This window comes from Nothobranchius furzeri, chromosome 16 (assembly GCF_043380555.1).
Source record: "Nothobranchius furzeri strain GRZ-AD chromosome 16, NfurGRZ-RIMD1, whole genome shotgun sequence".
Classification (NCBI taxonomy): Eukaryota; Metazoa; Chordata; class Actinopteri; order Cyprinodontiformes; family Nothobranchiidae; genus Nothobranchius; species Nothobranchius furzeri.
The window spans coordinates 39829664-39842964 of NC_091756.1; the positions used below are offsets into that span (position 1 = coordinate 39829664).

The following is a 13301-nucleotide window of genomic DNA, read 5'->3' on the forward strand; positions in this document are numbered from 1 at the left end:
CACAGACACAAGGGGATCACTGAGGATGGAGAAGGTGCCCAGAGAGAGCTGGTGTGAGTCTGAGTGACTGACAGAGCTGAGAGAAGGAGAGGAGGAATGGACCAGAGCATGAGGAGAGAGTAAGGAGGAGAGGAGGGAGAGCAAGTCAGCATGAGAGGGGGGAAAAAAGGAAAAGAAGCAAGGGGAGGAGACAGTGAGCATCATCCCTCAGTACTAGGGTTGGGAATCGAGCATCGAGCATGGGACCAACTGTTAGTTTTTCAATTCCTAGAATGCTGACCGGAAGAGGAATCCGTGGCCGATCTCCGTGAAAAATAAACGTGATCTGCAAATTGTGATCAACGCTTTTCAGAGCTGATCACACCAGCTGTCTGTGTGCAGCACCGAGTCCCCCCTCCCCCACCCGGCGCGCAGCGGCCAGATATAAACAAACGCGTCAGCAGAACTTTTACTCCATTAACGTAAACTTTAATTCCTGCAGATTCCTGTTTGATTGCTGTTTTTATTGTAATTTTATTGTTCTAATTTGGTTTTTCTGAAACACTGCTCAGCACTTTGGTAATCCTTGGCTGTTTTTAAACATGCTAAACAAATAAAGCTCATTGATTGATTGATTGATTGATATTTTTAAATCAGAAAATTTTAAATTGTCATTGTTCCTTTAACACAGTTCAGTCTACCTGCTCTGGAGAAAAGTTGCTTCTTTAGCTGCCATTTGTCTCCTGATTCACAGTTATGATGAGAATATTTTTAGTGAAGCCTCAAACGTTCAGGTGGGTCATGATCGAGAGCCTGGATTCATTACAGAAGTCCCTGGAACTGCAGCGGCTTAACAGAATGCAGCTGCTATAAATATCATGAATTATATTTTACCTGCGATTGGGCCAAAATGACAGCTGTGACACAGTCTGATTGAACCAGCTTGAAAGCAGGTAGTCCATGAAAAAATGTAAAGGTAATATAAGGAACAGCCAAGGTAAACACAATTGAGTTTTTCTCCTCCAGCTGGCTTTTCCTTATGCTCCTAATTAATTTGGCAGTTATATCTGCAGCAGAGATTCATACTGACATGATGTTCCATATCATAAGAAGTTGGGGTTTTTAGAAGAACACAAGTAAAATGTATTAAAATATGTAAAAATCATGTTGTCATGCTGAACATGCATATTTGAGTCCAGACAGAACAAAAACACAATTTTCCTGTGCAAGCCTGCTTTTGTAGTTCTGTGTAAGCTTCTAGCTCATTTAGTGGAAAATAACTGATGGAATTTGCATGAAATGCATGCAAATTTTCTTGCTTAAAGTGATGCACTTAAGGGTTGCAGCTGAAAACAAAAAGAAAATCATGCATATCTGCTCTGAATTAGGACAAACTTCTAAACTTCTATTATTTGATCCCTTTAAAGCGACACTAACCAGTTTTGCTTGCTTTTAGCACCCCCTAGTTTCCATTATTAATTTTCTCTGGTCAAACTGAAAATTAAACTTATCTCCTTGCTGTGCATTTGTCATTTTAACACCTTAATTTAACAGCTGAAATGTTTCCCCGGCCTTCGTTATTCTCTACTGGAATGATTCATCACTAAATTAAACAAATAGGCTGTGTTCATGATCTAAAACATTCTGGAACGATGCTGGAAGCAGACTGCAGTGCCAGGCATGTCAGCTCCATTTTTTTTTCTAAATCCAGTAGACCGGACCAGCACTCTGAAGTTGCAAGTGTGGTATTCTGGCCACAGAGAGCAGTGAGGTCTGTCATTTTAGCACATACTGGCTCAAGAAAGTAATTAAAAGTATGAAAAATTTGCTATGTATCCTTTTAAATTAAATTTTGTCTTGCTTCCACCTCCCAACATGATGCTTGTGTTTTAGAAGCAGTTTACTCCATCAGTCTAGCATGCACAGAAAACCACAACACCAACATATCTTACCCCAACCCCATGCATAATGGTCACTACATTGACAATTGTACAGTTTTTTGCTATTAAGCACAACTGTTGACGACTTTATTGCAAGCCAACATATTTCATGTTCAGAACACACGCTGTCCACTGAGGTTGGACATGTAATAAACTATTGGTAAATAAAATGTTGCAATTTTTTTGCTGAAATTTGTTTCATTCATACCTAAAGGTGAAAGAAAAAAATTGTTTAAAAAAATCATGGGTGAAGGTTTCATAATTCATGCATGAAAGGGTTAAAACCAATCTAATTGGATGAAAATGTGCAGTTACATGTTTTTCTGAGGAAAAAGTAGTTCTGTTTTTCCTATAGTGCTTTTAAATCTGCTTCTACCACAAAACAATCTAGACAGACCCCTCTAACACTGCTTAAGAGTCTCTCTGGGTCATAAAACAACTCCAAATCAGCAAGATGAGTAAAACTATACAAAGATCAGCAATCAGACAAGATGTTTACTTGTTCTTACTTTATTCTCTAAAACTATTTGGATGAATTTAGTCCCAGTTCTGTTGTGTCCTATTAGGACTCTACATTTTTTTTACAAACTCAAGGCAATGATGGAAAGTAAGCTATAGCTCCCTAAAATGTTCAGTTAAAAAAAGAAAAACACAAAAAGGCATGCTGTTGCTGCATTAGAAGACATTTACGTGCATATATTCTGTCACTTTGTTAAATATTTCTTTATGGGGATTAAAATGGAAAAGGAGTTCCAGGGAAATTAAGTTTTTGCAGATTTTGGTGCCCTTGTGTTTTCTTTTCATTGTCACTCCTCGTGGATTACTTTCCTGCAGGTTTTAGACGTTTCTCTGCTTCAACACTCCTGATTTGATGCAGTGGATGAATGACATGTTGTTGAAGACATGCTGAAGAAGTGATTCAACTATTAAAGGTGTAGTTCACTGAAAAACATTTTTAAAAGAGCTTCAATAAGATATATAATTGCCAATAATAAGCTTAAATAACATCAAATAATTGTTGACACTGCCTGGCAACATCTCTATGCAGAGCTATCTTCTTTAGGGCCGAAGCATTTCATTTGTTACGGTCAGAAAATTAGAGAAGAATTCAGTCAAGTCCACTGTGCTCAAATTTTCAGATTTTAATTTCCTGTATTTATCTTTTTATACCACAAGATGGCGCCAACTGCTTGTGCAGATAAAAGAAAAACAACAGGCAACCAGCTATAAACAATGGAAAAACCTTTACATAAAAAACATTAATTTTTATTTTATTTTAATAACATTTCTAATTCATTCGTTTTTATGTTACATCCATCTTGTATATTTTCATATATTATTATTTTATGATATAACTTGATGCTGAAAATAAGCATCGGTTATGTTCAGATATTAAATTCCAGCACATATCATCACAATGAATAATACATATCTCTGTTTTTGGTTGCTTCATTCCTGTAATAACGTGTTTGCATACCTGGTGATGTTAAACGGTTTGGTTTTGAGTGCATGCTGAGTTTGCACACTGCTTAGAAATCCCTGCAGCAACAGGAGCCTGTCAGTGTCTTATCAACAGAGGAGCAGGACTGCAGGGGAAGGTGTGGACCACCCATACTGACCTGTCCTGCACATTCCAGTATGGACACAAGAGGTGGCCTCATCTGTAACTGGAGAGCTAAGAAAACAGCAGGCCATCTTTGATGTCTATATTCAGGTTGAACTCTGCTAGACAGTACGCTCAACTGACTTTCAGGATCATGCAGTAGTTTTAGTGTTAAGCTATTTTTTATCAGGGTGAAGAAAGGGAGGTATGCTTTAAAATAGAACAAACCTTTTACACAGAAGAAAATCATATCAGCCCCCTGTGTGTGTAAAGGGTTCAACCTTGTTTAACTTCCTTGATTCTTTCATTTGGGACTCTTCCTTTTTAGGCAATAGGCTGCTGCCTTGCAGGCCCTCCTGGGAATCTGTGGGAATTCCTTTGATTCTTGCTTAGCAGCTGGTTTTCAATCTTTGCTTTTTTGGTTTCAGGACATGGACAGCAAAAGAAGAGGAAAAAAACGTTCCAAGTCTGTCTTTTTGTGCAAGGACTGCTGGGACTGATCTTTGACATCATCATATTTTTCTGTAATAAGTGTAAACTTATTTCAGTGAAGCTCTTAGGGTTTTTTCCAGTCACAAGTTTGCTAATATAATGAAAAGTGCAATTCATTATTGTGTCATCTCTGTGATTAATTTTTCAAGAATCATGACCTCACCTCCCATGAGACAAAGCCTCCATGACGCCATAAATGTGCCGAAATCGGAACTTTTACGAGCAGAAAATTCACAGCGACAGGAATTCCTCTCTGCTCTAACAGCAGACATATATTTCCGTTTTTGGACATGTGGAGCTATTACGTAATTTAGGGAGCGCTCGGATCTCTAGCAAACCCTGCTGTGTGGAAATGGGCGGTGCGTAAATCGAGTGACACTTCAACCAGCCAATCAGATGCGTCAAAGCTAGTCTTGTCGCTGTCTTATTGGCTAGTGGACGAATAAGTTGCGTGACGTCTAAGTGGCTCGCGGTCACCCTCTGTCTGGCTTCTTTCTTCCCCCCTCGCTGATGCTTTCACGGGACTAGTAGGAGTCCTCTCTCACTCGTTGGATAAAAAGGCAGCTGGGGACTGTTTTGAGCGTCTCTGCTTGAAAGTTTGTAGAAACTGCTTCAGGTGGTGGGAATTTCTCTTGGACAAGTGACCTAAACCTGTCAAAATGCCGGTTTTCCACACGAAGACGATAGAAAGTATCCTGGAGCCGGTGGCTCAGCAGATATCCCATCTGGTGATAATGCACGAAGAAGGTGAAGTTGACGGGAAAGCTATTCCAGATCTCTCGGCGCCGGTGGCTGCCGTTCAAGCGGCTGTTAGCAACCTTGTTCGGGTGAGCAACTTTGTTTTATTTTTTAAAAAAGAGGTGTTGTTTAATTTGGCTAAGCTTGACGGGGGCTGTAGCCTACCTGTCGCTAGTTTTCCCCACGTCGTCTACTTTCGTAATAAGTTAACTGAACGTAGCGCTTTTACCTGTACGAGTTCTAGACGGGTTGCTTTTTGTGGTTAGTGTTACAGAAGATGTACAGGGGCTATAAAACTTTCTCAAACTGGGCCATCTCGGGGCAAAAGGACAGTGACGCCCTTTCCCCCCTTGAAAGTTTGCCCTGCCCTCTTTATCCGACTGCCATGGCTTTTCGTAGCCTGCTGCAGGGCATTTTAAACCAGGGATAACACGTACCAGCACGTGCACCAGAGATCGTACATGCAGCTCCATTATTAGACACCTTCCTTTTATTATGACGAGGAAATTAGTTTATGTTTTAACAATAATATTATTGGGAAACACATAAGCTCCATCAAAATGAGCATTGCATTCCTTGACGTTAGAGTATTTTAAGTAAGCCTCCTATGACCAGGTGTGATGTTTGTCTACTTTTGTCATGAAAAGTGAATCTTTATATCTAATCCTAACTTTTACAGACCTTTTATATCGTATATACAAGTTTACAGATCCCTATCTTTGTAAAAGTAAATCTATAATTTTGACCATCACATATACAGTTTTATTGACAAGCATGTTTTCTTGGCCACACTGCCTTAAAATATTCACTTAATGTATTTCTCCACCAAATTTTGAAAAACACGACATGACTTGCAACCCTTTGACCAGGGCAAATGTGGTTTTGTTGATATTTTGAGTTTAAAATTGTTAACTAAATGAGTGTTTCTCAAAACTACCCTATCTTTTCAGCACATGCGGAAAAGATAACACTTTTTGTTTCCCCAAATTTTATCCTGCAACAACACTGCATGACAACTTTTATACAGGAAACAAGATGGTATGAAGCGACTGTCAGTTGCTTTTGGGATACTGGCTAAATTAAAACGGACATTTGAACAGTGTGTTGCTTTTTCTGTCATTCTGGTCAAACCAGAAAATGTCCTGTTATTTGTCAGGCAATGAGTTTGGACAATTATTCTGGCCACAACAAAGGAATGTTTCTTTTAGAAAGACAGCCTCCCTGTCCTCTGTAATTGATTTAATTAAAGCTGCGATAGCAAATTTGGAAAACAGATTAGCCTAAACATTTTTCCATGCTTCTTAACAATGTTCTAACACCATATTGCTATAAATATAATGTGAAGATTAATAAAAAGAAAAGACAAGATAAAGTGGTTCTCTTGCTTCTGTCTGAAAACCTCTATCAATAACATGTTTCAGACCAAAAGCAACTACTGGACCATCCAGTTGTCAGTCTAGCTGAACCGCTGCACTTCCCTTGGTCTTTCACTCATTACGCTCTTGTGAATTCAACAGCATAACACCGCTGGTGTGAGAGGTTCTCCGCTCAATAATATCAGAGGAGAAATAACCGGCTGCTACCACTTTAACTTTAGGACAAACTGCCAGTCTCAAAAAGAAAAACACCATTTGAAGTCACGGACAACAAAAGACAACTGGACATAGAACACAGTAACTGGTGTTAAGTGTAGGGTTGTCACGGTGTGAAAATTTAACCTCACGGTTATTGTGACCAAAATTATCATGGTTTTTGGTATTATCGCGGTATTTTTTAAACGTGTTACATTTTCAGACAACTAAATAAACCCTGTATATCAGGAAAACATTGTCCTCAGTTTGTCTGAATTTTGCCTCAAATTTATTATTTTGTAATTATGTTGTTTATTTGTTTACATTTTTCCCCTTTAGTCTTTAAAATACCAATATTTGCCCATAACTTCTTATTTTTTTCTGTCTGTCATCATTTTAAAAATATTAGATCAGATGATACTCAGTACTCAAGTAGCCTTCTAATCAGATACTTTTTTTTTAGCCTTACTTGAGTAATAAACCCTATATCAGGAAAATATTGTCCTCGGTTTGTGTCCTTCCAGTGAGCTTTGCAGATATGGGAAAATGTCATCAGGCAGTAATCATTGTTAGATTCATAATTATTCTCAGAGAGAGACCAACTCTTATCTGCCCCTGGGAGCCCCGTAATGCATAGTGTAATTTCAACATGGGGGTGTCCACGACACGGTTTATATGCAGGTGGCGGCGCTGCGGCTGCTTTATATACGACTCGTTGCATTCTCCCTCAACCCAAATCCTCGGATTACGCATTTTAGCTAAAACGCTAACGTTAACTTGCCTTGTGTTGACTGTAGAGTTGTGGGTGATGGTCACGCAGATATGTCATGAGATTTGAAGCGTTGCTGCCTTTCACAGACACTTTTTCTGCACGTGCTGCAAACAGGATAGCCGTCTTCTATCAACTGTCCCTCGGCATTCTTCAAATATCCAAAAAATACTTCCAACTTTGTCTTCTTTGAGGGATTATAAATGTCCTGAGCGCTGCCGTCTCCTCCTTTGACCATTATTTCAGCTTTAGCTTCAAGAAAGTTTTGGTTGTAAACAACAAAGTGTGCATGTGTCGCCGGCAACTTCAGCAGATGATACGATGGCTGGTAAGGGTCACCGCGCCTACACCGCAGCCACAGTAATCCACCGAGATAATAGATTTTTTTAAAACAAGACGGTTGTCAACCTTTTTACCGGGGTTTACCGCTACACCCGTTACTGTGACAACCCTAATTCAGTGCTAGCTTGTTTCGTCTGGCATTGAGGGTTTTCGGTTCTGGCAGAAGCATCGAAAATAAATTTTCCATGAGCACTAAGCCTGAAACAGCTCTGATGGTGCGAGGGATATATTATTTTACTCATGACAAAGTAGCATGAGGTGAACAGTAAACAGTGTAAGGTTACCTGTATTCGCTACAGAAACACAACTCGGCACAAAAATGGTGGCGTTGCTGGACATGTTCCTCAATTTTATGGCTTTTTGTCAGACTCTGAACCAGGAAATGGCTGCAGGCAGTGAAGCAGAAGGCAGAAAACTCTGAGCAACCAGTGGCTCAGCCTGTCAGCAGCCAAAGTCACGATGCCGCCCGACTCAGCCTTGCCAGGTACTTCAGTGCAGCACGGACTAAAACTTGGGGAGAAAGTAGAGGGAAAATACCGAACCGTGCCCTTGGAAACTGTGGTCGGGCTGAGCTGCATCGGCCCGAGTTACTGAGTAAAGCTCCTGGAAAACTACCTTTAGGGAAGATACCCGAGGGGAGGGTTGAGTGTTCCATGACCATGTTTTTCATTAAGAACCAAGCTTGTTTGCAGATTTATTATAACAGTTTTAAGTTTTAGTGTCTTAAAATATTTCAAGCAGTTTTTTTTTCCTCCATTGACCGATCTGAAACTGCAAACCCTTACCTCAGATTGTCCATTAGCTATGCCTGCATCCACCAGACTTCCTTCCTGTGTGGGGACAGACAGTTATATTGTATGTGGTATGTTTATGACTGAACTTCAGCAAAATTGCTTCTGATCTACTCAGGAATTTAATAGACTTTATTGATCCCACAGTGGGGGAATTCACTTGCTACAGCAGCACATACACTTAAAGAAAAGGAAGAAGAAAGATAATAACAAGATTATGGATAAACACACAAATATTGTGACATTCAACCACTAAAAGCCACAAATAAAATGGAAACTTGGGTTTCCAGAACTATGCAGCTTAAAGGATACAGACATACTAATGTTCATCTGGAATTGCACAAGTATTAAACACACACTGAATATTACATTACAATAAAGCTGTTAGAACGGTTGATTATGTCATCAGCATTAGCAAAATACAACAGTCGCACATACTTCCAAGTACCGTATTTTCCGGACTATAAGTCACTTTTTTTTCATAGTCTGGCCGATCCTGTGACTTATACTCCGGAGCGACTTATATACCAAATTATGTAGGCTATACCGCGCAGCTGCAGACCGGCTCTGGACCAGGAATGAGCTCCCCTGCCCCGCTGGGAATAAAAACCACACAGCCATCACCCGCTGGAGCCTGTTGCGCGCCGTTGCGCACTGGATCTGGCCCAGGTTTCAGCTCCTCTGCCCCGCTATCACCTGCTGCAGCCTGTGGCGCGCTGCTGCGGGCCGGCTCCGACCCAGGAATGAGCTCCCCTGTCCCGCTGGGGGGGTGGGGGGTTCAAACACCACCATCCTCTGCTGGAGACTGGCGCACTGCTGCGCCTGCGTTATTTATTGTTATTTTTACCGATACTTGTCTTGCCTGCAATGTGAAATGCTTGGTCTCAGATTTTGTAAGAAAAATAATAAAATTTCCCCCAAAATGCGATTTATAGTCCAGTGCGACTTATTTTCTTCTTCATTATACATTTTATGGCTGGTGCGACTTATACTCCGGAAAATACGGTATGCCTTAAAATATTTGAATATCTACATCTTCTGTTAAATAGTCAAGTGTTTATTTTCTGTCATTTATGAATATGTGGAGCATATTTAACAAACTTCAAATCACTTCCTGGTCAGTGCTAAACAAATGTCTTATTTTTCATTTTAATTTAACATCTACATTGTCTCACAATCCCCTATCCATAATGCTTACTGTGTGTATCTACAGTACATAGGAACTACTGTTGTTTGTGTCATATATAGTGTTTTGTCTTATTTGATTTTTTATATTTTGTGCATTCTTGGTCAATTTTGTACTCCTTTGCTACCTGAGCTGTGGTAATGCACTCATTTCCCCACTGTGGGATCAATAAAGTCAGCTTTATTTGATCAGAGCAATATAAGAGAGAATTTCTCCTAAAAATAATTTCCACAATGCGTTGGGTAGTGTGACTTTAGTTGATATTATAGCCTCTGCAATGTTGCAATGAGTAATTAAGTCCTTGAAGTTTTACATTTAGAAACCACATGAAAAAAGCTCTGCTTTTGTGTCCTGACATGGAAGAATGTCCTCATGTAATCCTATGGTCTCTCTGGACATTCTGAATTATAATCAGATGTTTCGAACAGTGGCATGAATGAACACAAGATTCTGTAATTATTTCCAGTTGCTGTAGCAACATTATAACATAGACAGTGTGTTATGAGATCACTGACGTTAAGCACCAGATGTAATTACTCTGGTTTATGTCCCATGAGTCATGCATTGCAAAGGTCAAATGGAAGAATAAACTCCACATACTGGCTTTTACTCTATCTTCTACAAAAAACATTTTGCTTATATTTATTGTACAGCTATCCTTAAAGTTTTTTCATGTTGTCATGCTTTTCTTTGTGTTTGTCACTTATTTTAGACCAGTTCGTTTGGGCCAGTACTGGTAAGTAAAACATTGAAATTTAACCCTTGGGGGAAAAAAGGGATAAAGCTGTCTAATTGCATCTCTGGACATTGTCACGGGTTGTCAGAGAAAAGCTAATTACCTCACAGTGTGTGGTTCCCAGAGAGCCCACATGTTGAGCAGATTTTCATCTTTCATGAGTTCCTTTCTTAAATGCTCAGAGCTAGAAGTCTGAATACAGCTAATAATAACAGCTTTTGAACCAGAAATGTTCACAAGACTTTAATGGCAGCCATCAAAGAACATTTTCAGATGGTAGCAATAGATGTCTCCATTTCTAATAGAACAAAGAAAATTGCTTTTCATGATGCATTAGTGTGTTCAATGAGATTAGAAGCAAATATGCAGAACTTTTAAGTTATTCCTTGAAAATGTCTAATCAAATTTTTATAGTCGCATGGACACTAAAAAGTGCAGCCATGACTCTGGTAGGAAGGTTTGGTAACACCAAAAACTACACGAGTTTCACCAAGGGCTTTCAGTAGAGTTCATCTTTTATTAGGCCCGAGCAGCAAAGCTGCGAAGGCCTATTGTATCTGCTCCGTTTATTTATCTGCTCCGTTTATTTATTTTTTCTTCTGCGTCTTTGACTGGCCTTTAGGGGGTCTTAGCATATCCAAAAACTCACCAAATTCTGGCCCAATATAGAAAGTGCGGGAAATTTACGTATTTCACTGGCAAAGTGAAAGTTGGTTAAAAAAAAAATGTTTCGACAGCGCCCCCTGGAAAATTAAAAACACCCCTCCGCTTTGACCTTTTTTTTTTATAGTAGAGCGATGAAATTTGGTACACTTGTAGAACTCAACAGTACGCACAGAAAAGCCTTTTGCACCCATGGTCAATATCAAACAGGAAGTCGGCCATTTTGGACTAAAGTAGCGATTTTGACCCCGTTTTGGCCATTTCTAGGGTCTATATTTGGTTGAACAGTTTGGTAATTTTTCGCACGATCGTCTCAAAAATAGTGTGCGATCAAACGGAAGCGATGGATGATTCAAATGAGAAAATAAAATTGACTTTTCGTAAATACTGAAGGGGCGGGGCCAGGCCTCAAATTTCGAGCACTCGCCAAAAAATTCTAATTTCTATCATTTCATAAATGAAAGAATTACAGTTAAAAAATTCTGTGGACAATCGTCATCGCCCCCCGAAGACAAATGAATGGTCGATTGATGATGTCACACAAGCCCCGCTGCCTCAGGACTTAAAAGGTCAAGTTTTACTGGAAAATTTTCCAAAATTCGCCCTTTCGAACAATCACCACAAATTTGTAGCAGGTAACTGAAGACAAGTTGGGGTTGCTTGGCGTCACTTTATGGGAGTTTTCTGCAGAAGGCGAGGCTGTGGCGGCGCGGCGAAGTCAGGCGTACCGCTGTGGTCTTACGTTTGCCTCCCATTTCGTCATTTCTAAAGATATCGCCACGAAACTTCTTTCGAGTGATCCTAGTCCGGCCCTCCAAAAAATCTGATGTGAAAATCTGGTGGGCGTGGCCTATTTTCTGAAATAGCTCCCCCTAGGGCCATTAAAACTGTCAGCCCAAAAGCCATGCTTGACTGAGGATTACGAAATTTGGTACACTAATGTGGTGTCTCAGGACCTACAAAAAAGTCTCTTGGAGCCAAGTGCAAAGTCACACAGGAAGTCGGCCATTTTGATCCAAGTACTCGATTTAGTGGTTTTCGCACACGTTGTTTTGAGAATGATGCCCCGACGCCCTTTCCACCAATCGCCTTCAAACTTCTACTATATACTCTTAAGACATAGAGGAAAAAATTCAACCGTCGGATTTTAAATAAGTATAAAGGTTTGGGCGTGGCTAAGCCTCAAACTTTGACCTGTCGCCACGCCACTCTTTTTTTCACAGCTCCCTATTGGACTCCTTTTACCCAATCACCAGCAATCTCTGGCAAATAGCAGCAGGCAAGTTGAGGCCACTTGATCTCCAGTACTGGCAGGTTTCGAAAAATGGCGGGGCTTTGGGAGCCAGTGTTAATTTTGTTGAAAAAATATTTTTGTCTTTTTTTCGTCACAAAAATATATTTACAGATGAAAATGAAACAAAATTTCAAAATAAAAGCTTGGAAAAAGACGAACACGATAATTCAATTGATTGAAACTTTTAGTCAACGAATGAAAGACGAGACGAAAATCCACGATGACGATCTTCTACATGGCACTCTATGGTGCGGTGCGCCTATTGTGTTGTGAGACGCGAACGTAGTAGAAGACAAGGGGCGTGGCATGCCGTGAACATGCAGGACGTGAGCGAAGATGGACCCTGAATAGTATAAAGGGGCAGGTATGCGCGTTATGCTAAACATAGCTCACTGAATATATCGACGGCATAAGAAGAAGGAGTAGAGGAAAATGCTAACTTCTGGGCGAAAAAGAAGAGAAGATGTGTGGAGTCATTTTTCTTATGATAACATTGCTACCAAAACTACATGCTGAGAGTGTGGACTGTCGTTCCGAGGAAAGAACACAACAAATCTGAAGAGGCATCTACAGAATGGCCACTTCGCCATTTTCTCCGAGGTAAATCCACTTAAATGTACACGTGACGACCCGAAAAGTAATATACAGGCAAATAAAACTGTATCAACTCTGTCATGTTGGGATAAAAATTCGGAAGTACCGTATTTTCACGACTATAACGTGTGTTATTAGGGAAATAGTGGGCGAGCAGTGTTGATGCATGATTGCGCATGCGCCGTGAGCGGTTCTGGTACTTTTTGGGTCGCAGCCGCTCGCTGCACGTGCGCTCTAAACCAGGACTAGACCAGTAAAGTGAAGCATGCTGTTGGCTGTTTATAATTTTCACAATGTCTGGTTTGCACTAATATGATCCGAGTCCCGAGCCCGCACAGATGTTTTACCGGTACGTTTTATAACCCGGTGTGCCTTTTGCATGTGTTAAAGATCCCTCAGATGACAAGTTTTCCCCACTTGTAGCAGCTGCTTGCTTTCTCAATCCTACTGTGTGTCAGACCCTCCTCAATGTGGCTGATGATAACATTCAGGAGCTGCTCAAGCAGGCAGAAGGGTATGTTGTTCGGTGCTCTCAGACACAGGAGAACCATTCTGATCTGGAGGAATTGAATGGACCTGAACCGGCACCACCCGCTGCCGCCT

General features: G+C 40.4%; 1 protein-coding gene across 2 annotated transcripts in view; it reads left to right on the top strand.

Annotated features, from left to right (window-relative positions):
* Positions 1-4518: 4518 nt before the first annotated feature.
* The window catches only part of LOC107387561 (vinculin), a 44724-nt gene continuing 35941 nt past the window's right edge, over positions 4519-13301 (top strand). For both annotated transcript variants that reach the window (XM_054749759.2, XM_015962582.3), the window contains exon 1: positions 4519-4841. In XM_054749759.2, the coding sequence (XP_054605734.2) occupies positions 4674-4841 (168 nt within the window). In that variant the 5' untranslated portion in view covers positions 4519-4673. The remainder of the gene's footprint in view (positions 4842-13301) is intronic.